Genomic DNA, 27,772 nt, shown 5'->3' on the forward strand with positions numbered 1-27,772 from the left:
CTCACACACTGCCATTAAATATTAGATAGTACAGCCACCCTGGAAAGCAGTTTGGTAGCTTCTTAAAAATTAAACACACTTAACATACTACCCAGCAATTGAACTTCTGGGTATTTATCCCAAAGAAAGAAAATTTATGTCCAAGAAAAAATCTGCACACAATTGTTCATAGCCATTTACTTCAAAATCAGAAATAACGGAGATATTGTACAACAGGCAAGAAAAAAAAAAGAAAACTGGGGTTCATCTGTATCACAGAATATCACTCAATGTCAATTTCCTGGCTCTGATGTATCCTTCATTAAATCAGTTGTAACCACTGGAGTTACTAGATGAAAGTACATAACACCTCACTGTACTATCTTTGCAACTTCCTATGAATCTAAAATAATTTTAAAATAGTTTTTTAATTCTAGAAAAGTGTCACATACTACTTATCTCCTTACACCTAGCTATCACCATTACTTCAGTCTTGATTTTCAAAATGTTGGACTCCGAGGGTCAAATTTCCCTAGTTTTTCTTATTTTGCAGCTATAAAATGAAAATACTTAAATTCACCTAGCCCAGTTTTGCTCAGCAGGCATCTAGTGACATTTAAGAAGGAGCTATTTGTGGTTGTACAGGATACCTAGCACAACAGGGATTCCAGGCACACATAATTAAGCAGTGTTCCTGAGCAATGGGGGCAATCAAAAGTGTTTTTCATATTCCCAAAACTTTGGAGAAGAACCTTATTTCCTGAGTTGAGAACTAATGACTTTCTTAGATCAAGAGAATACTGGAAAATGAGAAATTTTTATCAAGAGATCCCAGATCCAAATAAACATAAGTCCCACGGACAGAAGACACAAGAGAAATAGCAATTCAAAGTCTAATGTCAAATTTAGCTAAAATTATCAGAGCTTTTTTATTATACACTACTTACCTATTTAAGAGCAATTTTGATAGAAATGCTATTATAAAAGTTATGTTATTATAAAAGCCAGTTATCACTAAATTCTAAACATCCATGATGGAAAGTCTACATTAAGTTGAGAGATAGTTTTATTGTTTGCAACACACTGTCTTTTTGACTGGATTCAGTCAGGGGAGAAAAAAAATAGCTAGCAGAAAGAAGGAAATTAGTTCTTTCTTTAACACAACATGATATTAACTTGAAGCTCAATTCTCACTTATCCAACAACCCACTTTACGACTGTATTTGGTCATTATCAGAGAATCAAATAATCATAGGAAATATCCAGTGGTCCTCAGCATTCACATAAGTCTTGAAGTTTGAGAACGTGATGAATTTTGATGGAAAAAATAGACATAAACATCATTATATAAATATAAAGCCCAAATTTTTAAATTTGGAGAACCTTCCAAACCAAAGGAGCGGGCTGGGATTGTGGCTCAGTGGTAGAGCGCTTGCCTAGCATGTGTGAGGCACTGGGTTCTATTCTCAGCACCACATACAAACAAACAAACAAAGGTACATCAACAACTAAAAAAATACTAAATAAAAAAAAAGGAGCTGGTTTAAGACTGATTTCTAAAGGACTAACCCTATTCAAATTTGTTAAAAGTGGAAATAATCCATTTGGAAGTACAGTACTTCTAGGAAGTTATCATAAAAAGAGAATGGGAACATAGTCTTCTCAAAGTAAGCACATTCCCAAATAATCTCCCCAAAGTTCTTGTACCCCAGTTTAATTATATTACTGATGGTCCTGGATTTGAATGCTCTTCTTTTTCCAAACTACACACACACACACACACACACACACACACACACACACACACATTCACTGGGGGTCAATTTTCTAAGAAGTCATTATCTCCAAAGAAACACTCATCAGCCTGAGGTATTATTCACAAAGCACAGCTCTTAATTGCTTTCTTTTACCCAAATTGAATCCAATGAACATCACAGTCCCACCTATACTACCTCCTAAAAACACTGATTTTTTTTTCTCTTTAAGCTTCAATAATACAAGAAATCATATTTTTATTGCTTACCTTGTCATCAACAATGTATTTTATCCCCAAGTTTTGAAGGCTGATCACAACATTCCTTTTAACTAACCCTGACAGTTTATGCTGGTCATGAAAACCTTAGCATAAAACTGTAGCATACCTGTGATCCACCAAGCGAGGATTGCTACTGCAAAGGCTAATCAACCCAGTTACCAGCCTGAACTACAGTGCACTTCAAAGTTCACTCTAAAAATGAATGCTAAAAAAATTTGCTAAGCAAATGACAGAGAAAATCCAATTTTAAAAACTGGAAGTGTACTGTAGGTTTTGGGAGCAAAGTTAATAAAAGTCACTGATTTTCTTTATTATACTCTTCTATAGTTGAATGTCTTATTTATTACAAAGTAGACTTTGTAACACTACCAGCACTTCTTCTCATAGTGATTTGTTAGAAGTTGACCCCCCCCCCCCGCACAAATATTTTTCTGTGTAATTTGAAAAAAAAAAGAGAACATTCAAATCTATATTATATATTTCATTCTTTGTGGAGAAACTTAGTTCAAAAAAATAATATTTGGCTCAGGGGAAAAAATATTTTCAGTATCCTAATAAAAATAGCATAGTTTCTTAAGGAAACTTTAAAAAGAGATAGTATCTTGCAGTTGAGCTCCTAATGGTTCCAGATGGTCAATGCTATAAAAGGACACCCCCTCCATTCTTTTATTGTGACCCCAAGGTCACAAATTATCTCTAAGATGTAGGAGTCATTAGTTTTCCTCAACAGTCAGGTTGTTGTTCAGCATTATCCATTCCATTTATCTCAGACCAACCCTCAGCAATGACAGAAGAAACTGATTAGTCCAAAACTTAGCCAAAGAAATAAATGTCTATTGCTTTATGCATCCCAGTGAGTCCTTCCCAATTATAAACAAAAGAACTATTCTGAGGTTTAAATTAGTGCAAGCAGCTGTAAGAACTGACATTGATGGACAATAGCATATACTATTTCCCTATCCTTGAAATCTGAAGAAAAAAATTGAAACAACAATTAAAACGTTTTATCAAGACTTAAAAAATAGTGAAGAACTTATTATTTCAGTTTGTTATGTTGAAACATAAATATTCACACCTTTCCTTTTTGTAAAAAAAAAAAGTCTTTTCCATTATGATAATGAAATTGCCTTGAACCTGCATAGAAAATAATACACAAAATAATGTAATATACTAAATAAAGTAATAAGGTTAATTTCTTTCCTGCTGTCACTAAATTCATGCTAACAGTCTCTCTTCAGCTTGACATCAATTAATGATTTTAATTCCAGTCTCTTGTCACAGTGCTCACCACCCTTTTCTCTAATTAAAATGGATGATGCATGATGAAGATAAAACACACAAGACTTCTGTTCTTGTAACATTTCTATTCATTAGTATTTTTGCTTTTTACAATAAATGGCTTTTAGCACTAATTGCAGTAGACTAAAATGAAAAGAACTTTTTTATGACTACGAAGTATAGTCTTTACATATCCAGAAAAGGTAGGATGCATGGGAATCACAACTGCCTGATCAACTCTTCAGGATAGAAAAATCACTGTTGTACTAAAATTACTCAGTTAGATCACAAAATACCTCTACCTCCAAAGATAGGAAGCTTCTTCAATAAAAGGTACATTTAAAAAAGAAATAAAGACTAGAACATATAGAAATTGGCCTTTCATTTATTTTGTTTATATTTTGGGGGTGATGTAGACTGAACTCTTCCCATATTCAATCCCTATACCATGGCGTCTAGGCAGTCTTTTTTGTTGTTGTTGTTTTGGTACCAGGGATTGAACCCAGGGGAGCTTAACCACTGAGCCACATCCCCAGTCCTTTTTTATTTTTTATTTTGAGACAGGCTGTAACTAGATTGCTTGGGGCCTTGCCAAGTTGCTGAGGCTGGCTTTGATCTTGTGATCCTTCTTCCTCAGCCACGAAAGCCACTGAGATTATAGGTGTCCACCACCATACCCAGAAAGGGATGGATAGTCTTTTAAGTGCTTGAATTCTTTAAAAATTATGATTGTGTTACTAGTAAGTAACACTGTGAATACCTTCTTTTATCTGTTTTTCAACTTTCACCATTGTATATTTTAAAACTGATATCATCTCATTAGTATTAATGATGCAATTTAACTTGTCCCCCCACCTACTATAATTTTGCTAAATCGGACATACTGTTGGAAACTAGACTTAGCCCCCAAACTGTCATCTTTAGGGAACATTCACTGTTAACTCTGGGACCACTGGTGTGCCCTTTGCAAAGCTCTGCAGTCATAGATTCACAACTCATTGTCTTACATATTTTCTTTTGGCACTGTTGGGCTAGAAGTGAGGGCCTTGTGCATGCAAGGCAGCGCTGTGCCACGAGCTACAACCCCAGCCTTTTGGTCAATTTTTAAAATGTTAACACATTAAATGTTTTCTCTTAATGAAGGTAAGGAAACAATGTCAAAATGAAATAAATGTTGGTAAAATTAGGAAGAGAGAATTCTAATGAATGGGAGCTGTATGCAGAATGCCAGAAAAACTTGCAAAATGACAAACAAGAACTAGAAGTGTACCAGTTAAGGACACAGATAGCTCAACAGTCTAAGGCTAAAAACCCAAGGCTTCAAATGATGATTATAACATTGAATAATGGATTTGAAAATACTTCTCATGACTGGGAGGATTTTATAAGAAATTCATTAACTTTTTCGTATCTCCACTACAAGCATCAGAATCCTTGGAAATATTTCCAAGCACAACTTACTATATAAATATAGATAATAATATTGTAACAACTATAACTTTGCCAAATAAATATAAAATGTGAGCCAGCTACCATTATAATACTCACTTAATAGAATGAATAACATATGACATAAATATTATATGAGAGTTAAGGAATTTGGCCAGAAATATAAGCTACAATTTCATCTTTCAGACTGTCTTTAATTCTTTCTGTCCTTATCTATTTATTCACATACACATTACCCTGTTCCAGAAGACATTCAACATGATTGTCTAAAAATACATAAAAACACAAAATAAATCAAATAGTAAATAGATGCCAACTTTTTAAAGTATATGTATATGGACATATGTATTTTATAAGAAGAAATCAGAGTAGCACACACAAATATTTAACTAATGGTATGAATACAGATAAATTTTTTGTTTTCCTATTTTAAATTTATAAGTTTTCCCCCACAGTTTTTGTAGTTTTAGAATTGTATTATCTGAGAACCAAGAGCTTTAAGCAGGGGAGAAGTACTTGGAAAAGAGAAAACTGAAAAAGAAAGATGAACAGTAATAAGATTCATGAATGCACAAAATAAAATTCATACAGTAGAGGGGTGTCCCAACCCTAGCTTTAAACTGTATCATAGCTCTACAAAAAAATCACCTCCAGTTTCTAGAGCCAGTTAGTAGAGTTGTGATGGATAGGTTGAACCAGGAGCCACATCTTTACTTCACATCATATTTTCCCAGGAATCTAGGAATTCTGAATGATGTTAGTGTCCAAGAAGAACAAAAAGGGGTGGAATGGGTGGATATCTTCTCTATTGGGTTGATGTCTTCTCTAAGTTGGGAGAATGATTCTCTATGACTGGTTTGGGGCTTTACAATACATATGAACTTAATGAGGATTTGAGAAATAATGAAATAAAGAAACATGAATAAATTGGTTTAACTGAGTATTTCTGAAACATATCTGTACACACTAAACACTACTGCTTAACCCTTTTTTCTCCTGCTAAATACTGTTGGGGATGCCCTGTGTCACAATGTATATATCTAATGGTATATATACTACCATTTACACATCAGTGGAGATATCATTGTAGCAAAACAGAAGGCCAAAGCATTACTACTGATACTTGGTCAACAGAAGAATCTATCATTGTGTTTCATAAAGGAAGCTAAGTAGACTTGAAGTTACAGAGATCATTTAATTGAACATGTTCTATTATTTGGTTTTGAAGCTCAAACCGGGATGCTGCTGTCTCTAGGCATGCCTGAAAGATCAACTAGAAAAAGACTGAGCACTGCATTCCGGCCTTGCTTCCCATGTGCTAGCCTATGCTCAGTGGGCCCAATAGCATCTCTGAAAGGCTAGGTACCCAGGTTCAGGGCTCTCAACAGTAAATCAAAATAGCAAAACTCAAGACTACTTAACGTCACCCTTGGCATCACCCCAGATTCTCTCTTCTAAAGAAGAGAACTGGGTTGTAGGAGCTCAAGCTTGTGGCAGGCAGCCCTAGCAGAGCCAGCAGACAGACCCACTCGGGGATGTTTCTCATCCATTGCTTCCATTTGGACAGCATTTACTCAAAAACCAGGGTTGGCAGCAAGTGGAAGGAAGAGGAAGAAGTTAGTAAGAATGAAATCAAATTTAATCTTAGATCCAGGCTGAGAAGAATCTAGTTTACTTGCACCATCAGAATAAATCTTAACATTGTAGGAAAAACATTTTAAATCACACTCACCATCCTTTCAATTTTTCAATATTTATATCTTAAGTAATATTCAGGCTGCACAGATGTATGTGGGTGAAAAAATATTTGTTTGTGGACATGTCATAACTCATAACTAAGGAATGTCAGGTTTTCTATTTTTATATGGAATCAGCCAAAATGATTTTTGGAACTCTAACAGTTACAGTGGAAAATAATGTTATAGGAAATATTTCACTGCCAGTAAGCAGAGGGAAAAGCTGTGATGAGAACATAAGCAGAGGTTGATTTATTTTCATCTATTCCTCTAATCAAATGTTTCCTAAAGAAGCTGCAGTTTCCATTCTCAAAAGGAGCATTCCATTGCCAATGTCAATAGAAGGAACAGAAGAGATGGCATACAAAGAAGAGACACCATACCAAAATGACAAACACACTCTATTTAGTGTACCCCGACAAGTCTCATGCATTCACTTGCTCTATTTCAAAATCCATGAGTTTAAACAAAACACACTTGTAAAAATTGTTGTTAAAGTACAAAGTCAAAGTGCAATAATTCTCTTAAATTATGATCCTAATTGATTTTTTTAATGGACTAGTCACTTGTTCCTTGACCCTAAAAGATTTTTACTCTAAGCCCCCTGTACACTGTAAATTCATTATGACCAACCTAGTTCCCAGAAGTATTGCATCATTAGAGGTACAGAGATGGAGATTAAAAGAAAAACTGAGAAGTGAATGGTGCCTTAGGCAAATTAATAATACAAGTGAAACCATTATGTAAAAATCATTGTTTGGCTAGAAAGATCTGACGATGCATTATAAAAGCATTTTGGGAAATGTTGATAGAACTGTGCATTGAAACCATAAGTCACCTTAAACTGCAAAGCAGGAATATTTAGATATGAAAAATGGTACAGGATTAATGAACCTATCCCCTTTGGCAGGTTTTAAGAGATGGAAAAAGTAGAATGGTTCTTTCTATTGCTCTGATTGCTGTAACTAAATGCCATGCTTGCCTGTGGCTGAATCTGAGCACATACGTTTACCTGGTATGTTCTCTTTTTAGGCACAGGAAACTCTTTTGGAGAAAAGTTTATCTTCTGAGCAATTAAATGCCATACTGTGCATGCAAAGCAATGCTATCCACTGTCCTAAAAATTGTGAGCTTACTAATAAGTTTGGAAATCTCAAAATTCATGAGAACTGATGGAAGTCCTGATAAATAAGGCAATATGATTTTTAAAACTTGGGCTGGGGTTGTAGCTCAGTGGTAGAGTGCTCGCCTAGCATGCGTGAGGCGCTGGGTTTGATCCTCAACAACACATAAAAAATAAAATAAAGATATTGTGTCCACCTAAAAATCTAAAAATAAATATTTAAAATTAAAAAAACCCTAAAATTGGGGACTGAGGTGTATAACTCAGCAAGAATACTTGTATAGCACACAGGAATCCTTGCATTTCATTCTCAGCACTGCCAAAACCAAAAATAACTAAAAATAAAATTGTGGAATGAACCAGCAGAACAAACCCAGACTTACATCATAAAACTCCATGTTTTCCCTGTGTATATATTTTGAAAAGTTACAGAGAATCAGAGTCATCATTCCACTCAGACAACAATGAAACAAAAACACACATGCACAAAAAATGGGAACCAAAAAGCCTTAAGTGTATTGAAAAGATGGATAAAAATATCCAAACACTAATCTCCTTTAAAGAAAACCATCCCAGGATAACATTTTGAGTTTGTTTCATTCATTGCTATAAGACTAAAAGCACCCTACCTCTAGAATTGTCAGAAAACATTGAATTTGACCTCAAGGTTGTGGGTTTAGAATCCTAGTTCTGGACAAGATTTAGCTTTATAAACTTGATCAAGGTACCAGAAACTCACTTAAACCCCAGATTATTCAAAGCAAAATAGACATAGTGCCCCTTGCTTTGGCCATTATGAACATCAATCAAATACAATAGTACAAAGAGGAGTTCACTGTGAGCCTTGTAAACTCCAATAACAAAAGTGTAACATTGCTTTCTCATTCCCTGGAATTTTAATAAGGAAATCCTCATCAGTTTATAAAAGTAGTTTTCAAGTGGCTGCTTAAAGTAACTCTTAATTCACTTTACTGGTCTTTGGGTTCTCAACATGGAATGATCTAACAATAAACAACCATCTTTCTGGAAGATGGAAGAAAACATAAGTGGAAAAACAGCACAAAATGTGAAGATAGTGAAATAGAAGAATTAGGAAATAAATGTCACATTGGAAAGAAAAAAAAATGTGAAAAACTAACAGCTCTGAATTCTTATTATGAATTAAGAGATTCAAAAGGAGATATAAAAATTCAAATTATTTTCAAATGAGTATTTCTTAAGTATTACTTTCATACAATGCATTCTCACAGTTGGTTGAGGCAGGATTTTAAACTTTTTTTTTTGTATATTTAAAGCAATGATAAATTCAGTATTAATGTATTCTCCTACTTCCTAGGTAAAAGTTCTGAACTAAAACCACTGACATCCACTTTGGCTCAAATAAGTTTTTTTTTTCTCTCTCTCTTTAAAAAACAACAACAAAACTTTCATTACAAAACAGTCACCTCGTAACCGTCAGTATTTAGATTGACACAGAAAATAAAATTAAATGCATAATATTAACATTATAAAAAGAAAGCAGAAAGAAAGAAACAGAACCTCTTTCTAATGACGTTAAACAAAATAACTGAAGTCTACCTCTCCTGTTCCTGCTTCATTCGTATTCTCTCCTCTTCTGACGTAAAGGAGTCCTGTATTTTTATTTTACCCGTTTTCTCAATCTTGTCATCTTTCCGATGTTTGCCAAACCTGTTGGTAACAAAAAATTCTAACTTGTCAATATATACAAAATGAGTTTTCTTTCCTTTGTAATAAAGACACATATTTAGAGAAATAACCCCTTCTTCAAAATGATGGCCCAAAATGTCTCTTGCCATCAGTATTAATAATTTTCAATCAGAATATCTTATTCTTTTTCAGTTAGAACATTCCAGAGAAAGCTCTTTTGGAAAATGGCCTCAGTATCCTTATTGTTTTTGGCAAAACAAAACCAAAAATGAGCAATAAGATGTGCAGTTTTGCCTCACACAACAAACAATAACCCTAGAGGACAGAGTGCTTGAGTACCTCAGATGGCAGAAGAGAAAAAGATCTGCACTGGAATTCTATCCTCTGTCCTAAAAATTGTGAGCTTATTAATTTCTCTCAGGAATAAAGAATGATAATCCACAATCATCTATTTAATAATCTTTCCATAAACAACTATTCCTCTTTATTTTCTCAGCCTGGTTTATTGGAAACATTCATCACAGTTTAAAAACTGACAAACAAGGCCATGTTTGCAAGGTTTAAAGCAGAAAGGATAATTTACACTGCTATAATACTTTGAGCTTATTAAATTGAAAGCTTTCAGGCTTTCTCATCAAATGCTCTCCTAAGTCTGATGAAAAGCGATTGCTGAATGTGGCATCTTTGACTTGGAAATCTAGATTTGATCAAAAACAAATATAAAGAACAAACACATGATTGAAAAATGGCTCACAAGCTGCTACGGATGGATGCTGACCTCAAGACTCCTTAAGCAAACACTAACATTATTCTATTCTGGCACGCAAAGTTCCCAGAAACCTGAAGCTTGATATCAATTCTTTTTCCTGCTGTCATTTTTCCCTATAAGAGACCATGCAGCCTGTGATGCACGTTCTCTGTGTCCTAAAAGTCCTAGTCATGTGTAGAGAGCTACAGGCCACCTGATATTTCAAACCAGAAATTTTTTAGAATTATGCAACTAAGCATTTATAAATAAAATATATTGCATATTTCTATCTAAGGAGGAACCAGGAATTTAATTTATGGGGACAATAAAATATCATAAAAGAGAAGAAGAAAGGGATGTACCAAAAGTTGAGATAAAGAAGAAAAAAAATATTTCAATTAACAACTTGGTTAATGGTATAGATCATTTTCTTATCAATATCAATCTGAGTTTAAATACTTCATTACACATGAAGTATCCATGAGAGTAACTTACATGGTAATTAAGGCTCCACTATGTTCGCAAAGAGGTTTATAAACAAGGAAGGAAACACTCTTAAAATGCTATTCCTTTTAAGTTGAACACTATACTATTAAAAAAAAAAACAGGCATCCAATTAACTCTATAAAGCAAACCTATCCTTAACATTTAATTTTGTTTGGAAACTAGAAAATCATTAATTACAAAAAAGAAAAGAAGAAAGAAAAAAAATCCCCAAGAACTTAAATCTAGAATGTAACCACTACTCACAAGGGATAAAATATATGCTATGCTTTTAAAGCTAATAAATACACAGCATTAAAAAATAAAAGGCTTTTTTTAATCCATATATCAATAATGTCTCAGATTTAAGCAAAATGATGGGCTTTATGAAATGAATGAGTAACATTCATTCATTCATTCATGAATAATTGAGGAATAATGAGCAAACAAACATAAAAAAACCTACACATCTCAGTAGAAGCCAATAACTAAAACACAATTTTCATTCATTTGACAAAAATTTATTGAGCATCTACTATGTTGTAAGGACTAATATTTAAGGCACTTATGCTATATGCAGTAACAAAATACATTAAGTCCTAGCAACTGTGATAAAGCTTACATTGCAGTTTACGTTAGGTAACAAATTAGGATGTAACAGATGAGGGAGTATGTGGGTACACAGTACTGTGGAGGAAAGCAAATCGCAGTGTGTAGGCTAATTCATTTCAGATAGAGTGTTCAAAAATGACCTTTCTGACAAGGTAATATTTCAGCAAAGATCTGAGTGAAGTAAGGGAACCAGCCATATTGGGAGAGAGAAGAGAGCAAGAATAGGGGAATATGATAGTCATCATTATTCAAAATATATGTAAGAAGATTTGAAGTTGATGTCAACATACCTTATATACAAACACAGATATGAAAAATTGTGGTATATATGTGTATTAAGAATTGTAATGCAAAAAAAGAGTACATATATAATGGCATAATTTGGCATGAACATACTTTATATACAGAGTTAAGAAAACTTGTGCTGTAAATGGGTAATAATGAGTATAATACATTCCACTATTGTCATGTATGGAAAAAAAAAGAACATAGTAAAAGCCAAAGAGAAAAAGAGATGAGAGAAAATGAAGTAGGGCCCAGAGCACACAGGACTTTGAAGACCACATAGGAGGTGAGACCAAAAGGCACTGAAGATTTCCAAATACTGGAGTGACATGGGTGACACATTAGTGATACTGGAAGCAGTGGGAAAAACACATTGTAAGTAAAAAAGAATAGTTAGGAGGGAAAAAGAGTTAGGAGGCTAAGGTTGTCAGTCGGGTGACAGTGGAGGAGACTTGCAGAAGTGTTTAGCTTCTGGATATATTTCAACAATAGCACTAACAGAATTTGCTGATGGGGAGGCCACGGGTGTGAGGGAGAGGGAAGTCAGTAATGAAGCCTGGTTTATCCGTGGAACTGGAAGAAGGGAGTTAATATTCAATGAGATATATGGGGCCTGAGAAAGAGAAGATTTGGTGGCCCAGAGGCACAGGTAATGTCATAGCAAAGATTCAAAGGACAGTGCCGAACTGGACCAATTGCTTTGAGTGACATCAGTCTGTACATGGCATGAAAAGCCATGGGATTCGGTTTTTATCCTTTCAATTCTGCAATGCTTAAGCGTCTGGATGTATAAAGTAGATTAATTTCTAACTTCGAGAAAAGTATAAGTTTAAATTTTAATATATTTACTTATGATTATATACTTCCAATGGTTAATCATTTTAACCATTTAATTTTCCCATTCATGAATGTCCTTCAAATGATACATTGTCTATATTAACTTACTTTTTTACACCATTGTGTTGGTTCACACTGTAAATTATATAAATTCAACCCTGCATCATATTTGAGAAATACTATGCAATAACACATAATGATACAGTATTCACTCTGTGCCAAAAGGCACAGTTTTATAAGAAGATAATGCATATCTGTTGAGCTAGTAACACTGGGGGGAAATTGAGACAGACTGATTTTTGCATTTTTAAAATAGTACTTATTTATTTATTTTTGCAGTGCTTGGGGGTTGAATCCAGGGCCTCGTGCATTGGTATATAAGCGCTCTTCCACTGAAATGTACCCACAGCACATTTTTGCATGTTTTAAAATAGCTTAGATATTTTCAGTCCAAACATTGAGTTCAATTAACCGTATCAAAATACTTTTTAAAAATGTTTTTGGTCTTGTTTTATGAAAGAAGTTTCAGTTTGTTCACCAAATCTCATGTATATAAATTCACTCTCTTAACTTTCAGCTTTTTATTTTATATACAAACAAACAAAAGGACAAAAAAAGAGGGAAATCCTGATTTACATTTAAGAATGCACTTTTTTTCTTATTGTGTTTGGTAGCAAAATATTAATTTCCTATATCACCTCCTAATAATGAGAATAACTACTACGTTATTTGTAAATTTGTAATCAAACTACTATAAAATAATTTCCTGTTTTTTTAAAATATTAGATTCAACATTAATATATGAAAAAGTAAAAAAAAAGTGTTGATAAAATGTTTATAGATTAACATTTGGACATTCCCCTTAATACCTGCTTTAGTTAATAAATTATGAGATTTCTTTAAGGCATACCATAAAATCATACCATTTATGATTGGGACAAAAATGGATCCCTCAGTTCTAATTTTCTTGATGGGATGAAATAAAGACTATAAGTAAAAAATATATATATACTAATCATTCTAGAGTGCAAAAACCAAAAATTAAAGTATCTGTACTTGCCAGCATATTCTACAGGTTTTTGTTTTGTTTTGCTGTTTTGGTACTGCGGATTAACCCCAGGGATGCTTTACCCCTGAGCTACATCACTAGCCCTTTTTACTTTATTTTACAAAAGGGTCTCCCTAAGTTGCTCAGGCTGGCTTCAAACTTGCAATCCTGAGTTGTTGGGATTGTAGGTGTGCACCAGGGCGCCCAGTTTACTGTTCCTTTGTAATCAGTGGTCTTTTAATTCTTCCTGAAAAGGCAGAGAGTGGTCACTGAAAAAAATGTCAGCTGCACAGATGCTTGCCAAGCTGGCTTCCCAGCTGAAATCAGTCATCAACCTCCGAAGATCAGCATTCAATAGCAAGATGCTTAACAGCTTGGAAAGTATCAATTACTTGGATACTAATATCTTTTTAAAAGCCATGATGAATGAAAGTCAGCTGTTTTTTTTTTTTTTTTTAATAGAAAAGCAGATCTGGCAATATACTGAGCTCATGGTAGGTCCAGGAAACAAACCCATTCTGAACAGAGAATGGGTGTTTTACTAACTGCCCCCTGATGGACCCACTCAGATATCCCCAGGAAAAAATGCTACCACCCAACAGATGTGAGGTTGAGAGGTAGAGAGGCCACCGCCTCCAGTGCCTCAGGGAATCTGCTAGTCATGTTAACATGGGAAAATGCCTTTAAAGAGAGAGAGAGAGAGAGAGAGAGAGAGAGAGAGAGAGAGAGAGAGAGAGAGAGAGAGAAATGAAAGAGAAATACAGAGCTTGGAAAAACAAAAAAAGTTGATAGAAAATTTGCTTTAGAGTTGACACCCTGGGGAAAATACATAGAAAAACACAAGCCAAAGTAACATTGAAGTCTCCTTCACAGGAAGATAGTGGGTGAGCCTCATTCAGAGCAGGACTTTAACAATTCTTAAACATTGGACTTTCCTCATAAAGGATTCAGCAACATTTACACTCCGTTAAAGTAATTTCAAAGTAATCTGCTAAATGGGTTTTACTGTGACATATTATAGATGAACTCATTGCTGTCTGTGAGAGCAGCCATGTGTCATCACAGTCAAAAATGACAGGCACAAAGCATACTTCTGACCAGTGGGAACAGCAAACAAACAAAACCTCCATGGGAGGTTGTGTCATGAAAAATTAACTACTGTTGAGAGTTTCGTTGCTACTAAACCATTATTTTGGTTTTTAGTGAAGTAACATAATTCTCTCTGCAGTATAAACACTGCTGACATATTTTACCATTTAAATTGTAATATTTTTACTGCCGATAAAATTAGAGGTCTTTAGAAAAAAATGCAGTGAATGATGACACTTAGCATCCTGCTATAAATGGAATTAAAAAACCATAATTGTTTTTGTAATGAAGGGGCTTTTCCAAATACAACATTCAAAAATATAATGTGGTAAAAAGAAAGTCTTAAAAATTTTTGGCCATGCTTAAAAATGGATAGACAAGATATCTAGAACCAAATCTTGTAGGATTTGAAGAATAATTTTAAAAACAAGATTTTCTTAAAAAAAAAAAATCCCCACTGAGATGTCACTGAAATCTGGTATTCCCCACTGCTAATTATCAGTCTTCAAGTCCAAGGTGGACTTTACTACATTGGTTGTCTGACTATTTACCCTAAGAAATCTGTAAGTTAAGTGACACTACTTCTCTGGGAAAGAGAACTTAAAATGGATGGAATATGAATTCAGTGTCAGCTATCAAAAGCCACTTGTACTCCTCGAGGCCAGACTCCCAAACTGGAGGAGGTAATGGAGGCATGGAATTCAATATTGTGTCCTGTATTTTGCCTGTCTTTTTAAGAAATGTATACTTATTTTTTAGTTGTAGTTGGACGCAATACCTTTTTTTATTTATTTTTATGTGGTGCTGAGGATCGAGAACCCAGGGTCTCACACATGCTAGGCGAGTGTTCTACTGCTGAGCCACAACCCCAGCCCCTATGCCTGTCTTTTCTAAGTATTTGCATTACCACATGATTTATTCTATCACCTTTTCTCTCCAAGAATTCATTTTCTCTTCCCGGAATCTTCCAGTTATTTCTGGTGGATGCATGTGTTGTATAGCCATTGAATAACCTGTCTCTGACCACTGCCTTCAGTGGTAATTCTTCCATTTGCCCTAAAGGTCCTCGAGAGATAATAGCTGCCCTGTGAACCAGTCTCAAGATCCACTACAGCCAAATTATGTACCCTGCACTATGCCTTTCTTGAATCCCAATCCAAGTCAAAGTAAAACCATGAGGGCTGGGGATGCAGCTCAGTGGTAGAGCATTTGTCTAGCCCTGGGTTCCATCCCCAGCACTAAAAAAAGAAAAGCAAGAGCATGAGCGTTAAACCATTCCTCTGTTGTCCTTTAAGCCATACTTTTCAAAATTAAACAGCTTGCGACGCAAGTTTCTCTAGAAACCTTTCTTCAATTGATTCAAGTAATATCTTTCCCCACATTCTTGGTGTTTTAACTTCCCTCAACTTATCACTCTAGTCTAACACAATCATGAACTGCTCAAGATTTTTCTCTCAAGAAAAAAAATCTTGCCATATATCTTTACAAATTCTCTTGTATTCTTGTCTATATGCACTGAATGGTTCTGGAAATCAAAAATTAGAAATTAGTCTTCTAGAACAATGCATTATTTGACAGAAGAAACTGAGGCCACAGAAGTACTAGGAGCTTCCCAGTCATAATACAAGCTCAGACTAGAGTTTAGGTCTCCTCACAGGTGAATCTAAGCTTGAATACTGCTACAAGAAATCGAAATTCCAAGATCTATGAAGCTTACTTTGTGCAATTCCTACATAAGACATATAAGTGAGTAACTAATGAATGCTCTTTTGATTACTCAATTACATTTAACTAAAATTTATTGAATTCCTATTATGTTCTTTATATCATTAATTACCAATCAGAATACGAGGGAGGTGTTGTGATCCTCCTGTTGAGCAGGGGAAGCCTGGGTCAAGAAGCACATGAGAATCTATTGATCTGTTAGATCACAAAACAAGTAAGTAGTAAAGCCAGAATTCAGACCTAAGATTTTTACCCTACCTACTCACTTAAGAAGCTTATGAACCAAAGACACACTATGCTTTTATGCTCAGAGCAGCTGTTTAATAAAATCTTTGTTTAAATAAATGTGGTAAGTTTCACATTGCCTGAAGCATTTCAGTCAAGAGGACACTGCTCCTGAATGGAATTTGTCTATAAATACCAGGCATTTGAAGGCCAGGTCAAGAACTGCTCCTAATCCTTAGAAAGGACCAGAATACTGCCCACACACCCATTCACAAGACATTGTCAACATTTCTAAATGCAAGGACCCTCCAAATGTTCAAATCACTTGTCCTGGTATATGCAAATGCTATCAGGCATTGGTAGAAGCATATCAAACTGCCCACACCCAGAGAGTAAAACAGCAAGGAGCGCACTTCAGCCATTTGTCTTTTGTAATGCTGTGCTCCTGGTTTCTGGCCATAGTTTTTAATACTTCAGTCTCCATTTTACAAATGAAATAAAGGGAAAAAATAAGTCACTTCTAATATGTCCTTCCTGTGCAAGATCTTACATATTTTAGTGACATTTTAAGAAATCGCTGCCATGAAAGCGCACTGATTTGCTCAGCAGTAGATTGTGGCAATGCTGGATGAATCAGGGAAGAGGAGGCTGATTATGAAAAGCAGAAAGCTCCTATTTAGGCAAAAAAAAAAAAAAAAAAGTCTTGGTAATCAACAATGATGAGAAGGGAGCCAGAGGAAAAAGGGGACATGACAACTTGATAGTGCTTTTTGTAAGATGGGGTGCAGTTTTGAGCTGGTAGAGTTTAGCAGGGGTTCCCTTTAAAAGGGAATTCACAAACTTGAGGATCATTATTTGTGTAATTTTCATCACTGCTAGTCTGATTAGATTTAATAAACCAAATTTGTGTTGCTTGGCATGGAGGGAAAAAGAAATGACTTTTTCTTTTTTTAAAGGAAAAAAAAAAAATCTTCTACTTATCCAAGCCTTAGATGTGCAATGTACCCTTAATGGATAACATATCCTTTTCAGGAGTTCCATTAAATGTCCCTTTTTTTTTCTTTTCTTTTTTTTATTGGTTGTTCACAACATTAAATGTCCCTTTAAGCGTGCTCTTACCCTGGCATAGCCTTTGTTACCCCAATCAACCATGTGCTGATATACTTCGTAACCTGACACTTCGGAAATCCCAGAAGTATATGGAACAAGGAATATTAAAACAATAATTGAGAAATTGAAAATAGAGAGGGCAAAGGAAATTCAGCACAGAATCAACTTTGACTTTCTAAGAATCATTGTAAATTCCAAATATCTAAAAGAAGGAAAGAAACAAGAAGTCAGAGAATCAGAAAAACTTAAAAGGGGGAGATCATGCACAGTAATCCTTCCAAACACAAAGACAAATACACAAATGACTGAAATAATATTTGCAATCTATACTTGGAAGCATCCTAGTAAAATGAGTAGAAGCGTACTTTAATTATGATGTTGAAGCTTTTCAGGTATCCGTTTACAGATCACATGACATGATTTCTGGGGCAAATAAATTCCCTCTTTGTGAAAAGAGGTCAATTACTAATTACTGTTCTATACCAGGTTTTTATAAGGCTTGCCATACCTTACCATTTTTTCCAAATTATATCCACACAGGTAATCAAACCACACTAACCCCATAACCCCTAACATCCGAATGCAAATAACATGCAAATTATATTTTCTTTCTTCCCTAACTACACTGACTTTATTACAATATATACATACACACACACACATATACATTCATGTGTACTTACACACAGCAAAAACAACACATGATTCTGATTTTTTTTAAATGCTTAATTTGGAAATGAAATCAGCCATGTCCACTTAAAATGATTTGGAGAGTGCCTTTCATTCGACTTCTTCTCTGGATCCTTTACTTTACCACCATACTCCTAATTCTTGCTCTGTTCATTTTAATGCATTATTGTTTCATAATACAATACTACAAATTGCAAATTACATTTGGCTCAAGGAGTGATTATGAAAAATACTATCGCTGCTGCCTTTGCTCGAATAACTCTGATAATAATGAGAGATTGATTGAGCTCGAAGCAGCACAAGTGATGAGAAGGGTCAATTTGAGCATTTCTATTAAGCTTCTTTTGTTAAACCCAACACTTTGCCAGGTCAGAGGCAAATAATCATACCCTACATCTGGTTTCCATGGTTTTCCTTCTCCTAAGACATCAGAACAATTTAGTAAGTGGTCCTGCCCTGAAGGCAGTCCCCACAAGAAATGCTAATGAGACCCAAGTCACAAAAACACATCCATTTAAAAGGACACTTGAAAGCAAAAAAAAAAAAATTAATAATAATAATAAAAAAGGTAGAGTGATATTTTACTACACACCTTTTTCTGTACGACAAAGAATAAGGAGTATTTAGTAACAAAGATAATCCTAATAATTCCCATTGCCATCTGCCTATCTGATACTCAAACCGGTATCCAGGTTCAAAAGGCTCATGACACTTCACAAATATATGCACAAGGTAAGAGTATCTTTTTAAAATTTTCTAGTTAGGAATATTCACCCTCAGTTAAATAGGCACTGTGAATCAAATTACATGTTTGAACTGCTGATACAAAAAGATATGTTAGTTGAAGCTGAAACACTTTCAAATGGCTTCTTACTCTTATATGTTTATAGAGCAGGCGAAAGTCACAAAGAAAGATAATATGGCCATTGAAGTTTCAACAGAAAAAAAAAAAAGTCTCAGACTTTTCATATAGCTCCTGGAAACTTCGAAAGATGAAAACTTCCCCAAAGATCTCATTATCTATAAAGTTAAGAAGTCAGCACTTTTTTTCTGTCGATTATAGGAAACAATTTCTGTTGATTCACATTTCTTAGAGAAGGCTCTCTACAGAGTAAATTAAGAGGTGAAGATTTTTGTTTTTTATAGTTAACTTGATTTGCATACTCAGATTCTACTTTCAGGAGCTGATGTGCTTTCCAAGGCCCCAAAGGCCAATGCTGTGGCAAATTGGCAAGAACAGGTCCCCAAACCCAGGTGCAGATGCCCACTGTCTACTCAAATCACACCACCCTCTTAAAGAGCAAGGGAATATTTGGCTGAGAAACCTATGTCCTTGCAGCATGTCCTGGTCTTGGGACACCTGATGAGAGCAGCAGTTCTTCCCCAAGCAAGTTTCTACACTGTCCTGGTCTGTGCTTTCTCCTTACCAGGATGCATAATACTGGTTGTTACCAATGACTCAGCTGGGGTTAAGAACCCAGCTGGGAACTAAGATCCAGAATCCTGGCATGGTTCCTGGGATGGAGCAACAAGGGGTAAGAACAAGGAGATGTGTTTACTGACTCATCTCCCACTAACATGCCCCTCATGTGAAAGGGAATGTGATATTCGACAAAATGTCAAACTACCACCTTCTTCCTTATTTGACTAAATTGTTTAACAATTATAGAACTTGTTGATCTGTGCACTGGCCTGGAATTCCAATCTCTGCCAAAGAACATTAAGTGATCTACAACAAACTAGACTGTAAATAACTTTGAAAGTGGTAAATAAAATTCTGACCTCCAAACATCCATCAAAATGCTTGGTATGCTATTCCTCAACACAGAATAACAGTTCATACTGCTAATAAATATGTGTGAAATGATCAGACATAAAACTACCAAAGCATTGGGGTAACATCTGAAGATCCACAACTCAGTTCCAAGTTATCCATATCAGCTGAGATTGGGCAGCAGTAGTTTGTCAACATTTGCACTACTGTAATTTGGGGCAAGATAATCCCATGCAAAGGCAGACTCTCTTATACATCAAAAAAATTTAGCAGCATCCATAGCTATTAGATTCCAATAGCACCCCTTCCCTATTTATGACAAAGAAGTAACTAGACATTGACAAACACCCATAGGGGGCAAAATTCTGGAAACTGAGAATGACTTGACTAGGATTTAAGACAATGCGTTCATTATTTACAAAGAATAAGCTAAAAGGAGTGAAGAGACAGTAGTAGACATATAGTTTTTTACCCCTAAAAGATGCATATATTTCATGATTACTGCTAAATACTAAGGACGAAAGTCTCTTTGTATTGAGATTGTTAGAGTTGAATACAGATGACCATCTAAATCTGAAAGACAAGATTTGGCACTGAAACACAAAACATGATCTAGCATGCTGGAATGTGAAATATTATGAGACATATCCATAAGGTACCAAAGTCAGTCAGAACAATCAAAATACCATGATTAAGATCCCGTCACTCCAAATCAGAAAAACATGGGTTACAAATAGCACTACTAAATAATAATAAAAATACTATCTATTTTTTAAAAAGTACTAACAATGATTAAAAGCTATTATGTTTGAAACCATATATAATGGACAGTATTCTCTAACAATTGTATTTATATATCCATCCTGTCTCCATTTCCAGGTAGCTACTCCAGGCCCCCTACATTTGGTAGATCATGACCATTTATGTGATAGATATAATGTTTGCCACCATGTGTGGTCTTTTCCCTGTCCTTTGTTTAAACCAAAATGATCTGTCCAGCAGTGGTTAGTTTTGCCTAACACAATGGAGTAAGGGTGGATGGCAAACTGGAGCTATGAGGTAGCTGTGGCTTCAGAGGCCTGAAGCCATGCTATAGGAACCATGAGGTAAAAAGAAGAGTTCTTAGCAGTAGGTGATCCACAGCAGATTCTCTTAGTGCTAGCCAATATTTAATCTCCTCTTCCTCCTTCCATCAGAATCTTGATTTGATTGAGCAAGAAGATACATTTCATTGAGATAAAATGACATTTTCCAGGCCCCACTGGAAACAGGAGCAAAAGATGGAAGACATTTGTCAAGAGCATAGACTTTATTTAGCCAGAATCCTGGGTTCACATCTTTACCTCACCTCTTGGCAGCTCCATGACAAAACAGCCTTTTGACTCACTGGTTTAATCTCTTTCAGTCTCAGTTTACTCTTTGGTCAAATGCAACTATCCTTATAGGTGTATTGTGAGGATTAAATTAATTATACATCACTGTATGCTGGCACATACAAGCACTTAATAAATAGTATCAATTTTATTATGACTGTTAGTCTTAAATTTCTTGTTCACAGAAATTGATAAGAAGGATTTACAGAATGAGGCTGACTTTTTTTTTCCCATTCCTCCTCCTTCCTGCTGAGAATACTGACAAGATGGCTAGAGTTATAACCATGAAGTGACACTGAAGACAGAAATGTGTTAAGACAGTCATAGTTAAAGCAGCATTATTTGTAATAACCTAGTGTCCAAAGATGGATGAACTGAGAAACAAAATGTGGTGTATACATACCACAGATTATTCTTCAACCTTAAAAGGACATTCTAATGTGCTAAATATAAGATATCATACTAAATGAAATCAACCAGTGACAAAAAGATAAATACTGTTTGATTTCCCTTTCATGAGGCAGCTAGAGTAGTCAAATTCATAGAGACAGAAAGTAAAATGGTGGTCTCCAGGGGTGGGAGAAGAGGGAAAAGGGGGGTCAGTTTTATGGGTACAGAGTATCACTTTTGCTAGATGAAAGAGTACAACAATGTGAACATACACATTTTAAAATGATTAAGATGACAAATATTATGCCAAGTGTATTTTACTACAATAACAAATATTGAAATATATATTAATGATGGTTGAATAAAAAGGAGGTAGCGACACTGATAACAATCCAAAATAAGAGAAATCCTAGTCTGCTTAAGTTGCAGTTTTGCCTGTTGGTACTACAACTGAAATGCTCACAGATACAGTCATGGAGATAAGGAGACAAGGAGGAGTGTCTCTTTTCACATATTCGGCCTCCCAGTAAAAGAGCGTTTCTTTATAGCATCTCTGTAAATGATCCTATTTTCAGGTCACTACCTCACTGGCTCAGTCCCATAGTTCCTGGCAACTAATTTTCTCCTCAAGATGTTGCCCTAAAAGTCAACCTAGGGTGGCAAACAGAGGGCAGGGAAGAGCCAATAGCCTTCCAAGGGTGTAAGAGCGGAATTAATTGAAACAACTGAAAATAACCACCACTGTGAAACCCCATCTATTCAGCCCAGAGCTGCCCTTCCAGCTGACGAGCACTCTCAGTATTGAAGACAACAGGCCATGAGTCAGAAGTGATTTTCATTTTCTCCTCATTGTTGCTGATGCTATTTGGGTACTTACCATTTGATGAGTACAGACCACTGCCTACCCTTCTATTATCTTGGTTGTTAATAAGTGTTTTCTCTCTAATTAGGCACCCCATCAGCTGCATGGATACATAATGGTGGAATATAGTTCTAAAAGAAAACGTCCTTTTCCAATGCTGACTATACTAAATGGAAATGATATGAAAATTCTGCATTAGTGACTTACAGGACTTACATCTCACAAGAAAAATAATGTTCAAAGGAGTTCAAGCTGTCATTCTAAATAGACAGCTTGGTGAGTAAAAGAACTTTGAGAATATAAGACAGTAACATCTGAATAGATAAAATTATATTAGAAGGTAGAAACTTTTCAGAAGAGTTGCATAGGAAAAAACATAGTATGTTTTCTACTTGTTTATTAAAATTGAGAAGAAAGATCTAAAACCTTAGTAGAAACCCATTTAAAGACTACAATGTTATCTATTACCAAACAAGATAGTTACATTTTATAACTTTTCAAAAATAATACAGTAGTTCATAATATTTTACTACTGGAAAAAAAAGAAATCAAAATTGTGTCACAAAAAGAAATACATAAGAACTCTATTACTTGTATGGAAAACACATTTCCAGACAGAAAACTATTAAGATTTCCAATGTATCAACAATAAAGTACATATACAAAGGATGATTTGTGAAATTAAAAATGCAAGTAGAAAATAATTAAAGGTGTTTAAAAAGTTTCATGTAGGAAGAACACACCCATGGAGCCCTTTAGAAAAAGCCAACAAGCTAAAATCATGAACATGTTCAATGTACCAATTTGAACAGTATATAAAGCATCAATATTTTGAATATAGCAAGAACTCTACTATTTCCTTGGGCAGGATACAAAACAAACACTGTGGCCATGAAAAAGAAAGATATCTGCAAATCATAGTTTATTATGACTTTTTGAGGTCCAATGAAAAGAAGCATTCATGAATCCTGAGAAAATAGTCTAAGAATGTAAGTACTGATTTGTATTTTTATTTATTACAGCACCAAGGATCAAACTCAGGGCCTTGTGCATGCTAGGTAAGTGCTCTACCACTGAGCAACACTCCCAGTCCCAGAACTCTGATTACATAGTGCTTAACTATCACGATTTTCCTCTTTTTTTTTTTTTTTTTTTTTTTTTTTTAGTACTAGGAATTGAACCCAGGGGAGCTCTACCACTTAGCTACATCCCCAAATCCCCAACCCTTTTTATTTTTCATTTTAAGATAGGGTCTCATTAAGTTTCTAAGAGTCTCACTAAGTTGCTGAGGCTGGCCTTGAATTTGCAATTCTCCTACCTTAGCCTTCCAAGTTGCCGGGATCACAGGCTTATGCCACCATCATGGCACACTTTTTCAGAAATGGCTTTCAAAAAAGATAAATCTAATATTGACACTTTGATAAAGCAAGGTATTTATCTGACCTAAATATTTTTGTTGTATAAACATGAGGGAAGTTCAGAACAATGCAGCTGATTTAGAGTCTAATGACATCAGGGCCCTTAACTTACACCTGCCACTGGGGAAGGGAAGGTCACATGCTGAACAATAGCACAACTGCTGACATAAAAGAGAAAAGAAAACAAAGCAAAAGGATACATTATATCACCCCTGAAAGTAAGACATGATCCACAGTCAACAAAACAAGTTATTACATTTATTTTTGCTACCAAGGTGTATTTTGGTAATAGTTCACTTGAAATATATTCTTTATAACCTAAATTCTACAATCCTTCGTCAAAATCTGCATTGGAATTAATATGCCATTTAAAATCTCATTTCTATTGCTCAAACAGTAATAGAAATTTGGCCCTGATTTTGTGTCTGTTTGTGTAGGAAATGTTGGGGAAAAAAACTTTACTTCTTAAATTAATTAACTAGTATAAGATGTTCTTAACTTGGAACAAACATAGGCCTAAGAGACTGTCTACACTGGCACTGTAGAGAAACACTGACACTATTACTCAGCAGTGGGCAACCACTCAAAGCAGGCTCAGTGGCACCACTGACTAATCACTCTCACACAGCCAAGGCCAGGAGCAGGTTTTGCGCTCTCAGCAGGAGTACTATTGACTACATCATCCTAGTAAAAAAAAAAAACCCAAAAAACAAAAACCAGCACCCTTGTTCTAATGGCTGTTATGACCACACTCCTGGTTTTCCTCTTCTCTCTGCAACATCCACTCCTGTCACCATTGCCTCCCTCCATAGTCCCAATACCTGACCTGTTCTGGCCCCCATATTTGTAGGGGCCTCATATTCATGGGCTTCACCTGCTATTCCTCCCTACTTCCCAGGCAGGTCCCCTTCATGCATACTGCTATGATTTCAAGAATCGCTTTATCTGTCTGGAGTCTCTCATCGACTCATCAGGCAACTCCATTTAGACCTATCACAGCCACAAGACTCACCCCGTCACCTTTGTTTCACACTGATCATCCTCCAGTGTCTTTCAGTCAGTGTGTGACTATCCACCCAGTTGGTCAGGCCAAAACTGTGAGATTTCTTACTGTTCTTCTCCCTTGTTTCTCTTCCTACATTTAATTAAACAACCGAATTCCACTCTGTCCCTATGGCCGCCATGTGTGGCCGCTACTGCAACAGCCACCTAACAGAATTCCCAGCCTCACCAGATTCCTGCCCTTTAGTTCACACTATGCGGTGTGGTGAGGGGCATCTCTGAATTTTCTAAAAATTTATTATTTTATCAAGCCGTTCTCTTGAATGTTTAACCATGGTCCTTAGGACATATTCCTGGGTTATTTATGAAAAGCCATTCTGCCTCTCCAAGGTCACTAGATGATTACCACCATCAAACTATTTTTTTTTTCAAATTGTCTGGTGGAACATGCTAAGACGTAAAAGTTGATTTGTTGGTACTCGCCTAGCATTTTTAAATCAATAAAGAATAACAGCAGCAAAAGTAGGTCATATCTACCTAATGATTGCTCAGTACCAGCAGCAGTCCTAAAATGATTTTCTATGCTAATTCTAGGTTCAAAACAACTCTAAGAGGTAGTTGGTATGCATATTCTACTGAGATGAGTAAAGCACAAAGAGGTTAATCAATGTGTCCAAGATTCAAGGGTGACCATATAGCTGGGATTTTAACTCAAGCAATCTAACTTCAGAATGCAAGCTCTGAACCACTATGCTACACTGCCTGTTAACAAAATACAACATAGTGCCTTACGTACAGAAGAGCAAGTATTCTGTGAAATTTTTATTTTAGTTACTGGTGTGTGTTGCACATTCACTAGGTTGCAAGGTAAGAACATTTTTCTTACTCTGCATATTTTTTTTAAAAAAAAGTTTGAATCTCACTGATGTAAAAGACTCCTTTCTTTCAATATTTCCTTCAGAGAGAGAATTCAAAACATCTTTGGGAATCTCAGTTTTAAAGTCATTTTCTGGAAAGGAACAGTCTCTCTAGCCAGATCTAGGTCCACTTGCTGTAAGTTCTCAGAAGAATTTCCACATCCACCTTTCTCAAGTCTCCCTGGAGCAGGGCATGCTTATCAATAGACCAGTGCCTGTCACCTCTAACTAAATCCCTGACCCATGCCACAGTGCCCAGATGCAGTGGGTCGACTTGTAGATATCTGTTGAATGTAAGAAGTGGTTTTACTTCCCACTTACTAAAAACATCACACACACTCTAAATCTAGGCTTAAAGAAAACAACAATAAATCCACCTGGCTCATCATTAAAAACAGTTTTTGCCAGGTGAGTGGTAAAATGCTCAGAATATATTTTACTGGCCAGGTGATTTTTTTTTTTTTTTTTTTTTGTGCAAGGCAGGCAAAATGTTCTGTGGATGCATCTATCTGCTGTACTTATTTCAGAGTCACATAGCACTACAGCTGACAGGGTGAGACAGAGAAGCAGGGACTGGATGTACAATGAAGCTTATCTCTTAAGAAGCAATCAGAGCTGAAAGCCCAAACTTAGCCCTGCAACAGGTAGCTGGGCCTTTCCTGCCAGAAGCACGTATCTGGGTTATGCACTGAATCAGACAACACTTCACAAGCTAAAGGCTGCCTCAACTTCCTATCTGTAGCTTGTCTCTGCCAACTTGCAAAGGAGCAGTAAAAGTTAGTCTTTAATAAGACACTAATCAAGGGCTGAAATTTGATTGTTCATTAGTAGATTTACTGCTCATTTGCAAACATATATACCTGAATGGGGAGGCACTTCAAGCCAACTTTATTAAAGGGCAATCACCCTTCCCATGTTGTGGCTAGGACAGCTCAGGTGGCAGCAGAGTATTCTGAATAAATGATCATCAATGCTTTGCCACTGCTTCAAGCAACAACAGGCAGCTGATGCTGCTGTGCTCTTGAGAGAGTATCAAAGGAAAATCATCAGTCCCTCAAAGAACCGGTTCACACTTGGTCTAAAGTTTAATGTCTTAAAACTAACTCTTCCAGAATCAGCCTATGAGCTAAATTAGACATCATCATTTTCGTTTTCTCAAAGAAATGTTTTTTAGCACTACATACAAAACTAAAATAAAAACTTTAAAGAAAGAAATAAAACAAACTTGAAATGGTAGGGAATCTAAAGTTCAACTTGGGATGCTTTCCTAATGGTGAACATCAACGAGGAAAAGCAGGAATTCGCTTAAAAGTTTATTTTCCCTGCACAAAGCAGTTAGCAAAAACTTGAAAAAGGCTAGTTTGAGGATGCCAGACAGGTCTGAGGCAAGAGACTCTCATCCCAACAGCTGAGGGGCAAAGCTGTGACTTGTGGGTGGTCAAGGATCAGGCAGTGTTGGGGTCTGGGCAGCCCTGCCAGGACATGTTAAAGGTGGACAGGAAGATGCTGGAAACCTCCCAGGCAATTGTCAAGCAGGTCATGACTAGAAACATTCTGAGGAAGTGACCTCACACTTATTTAATAGGGAAAAATAAAAGAGAGGGCAGTGGTGGTAGAAAATCTAGATTCAAGAAGTCACAAAGTAAGAAAAGGATAAGTGAGATATGAAAACAGGAAAAGAGCAGTTATAGGACTGAATAAGGCCACCTTGAAAGAGTGGGAAGAGAGGCTTTTTTTTTTTTTTAATCATCATCATTAGTATTCCGGAGTAGGACCTCTGCTATCATATATAGTACGGTAAGTTAAGGGGAGGAGGGATATGGCAATTGGTAATTTCTGAACTAGTAATAAAATCCTTAAGAATAGTTTCCAGCCGGGCTCCATGGCACACAGCTGTAATGCCAACAGCTTGGGAA

The 27,772-nt window shown here is 35.8% G+C and overlaps 1 protein-coding gene across 13 annotated transcripts in view; it reads right to left on the reverse strand.

Moving 5' to 3' along the window:
* PARD3 (par-3 family cell polarity regulator) overlaps positions 1–27,772 on the reverse strand; it is a 692,586-nt gene that overhangs the window by 185,674 nt on the left and 479,140 nt on the right. For 10 of the 13 annotated variants that reach the window (XM_081300388.1, XM_081300389.1, XM_081300386.1 and 7 more), the window contains one exon: positions 9,179–9,289. The exons of the other annotated variants lie outside the window; for them this stretch is intronic. In XM_081300388.1, the coding sequence (XP_081156514.1) occupies positions 9,179–9,289 (111 nt within the window). The remainder of the gene's footprint in view (positions 1–9,178; positions 9,290–27,772) is intronic. 13 annotated transcript variants of the gene reach the window in all.

The sequence above is a fragment of the Spermophilus citellus genome (assembly GCF_964194105.1).
Source record: "Spermophilus citellus genome assembly, chromosome: 6".
NCBI lineage: Eukaryota > Metazoa > Chordata > Mammalia > Rodentia > Sciuridae > Spermophilus > Spermophilus citellus.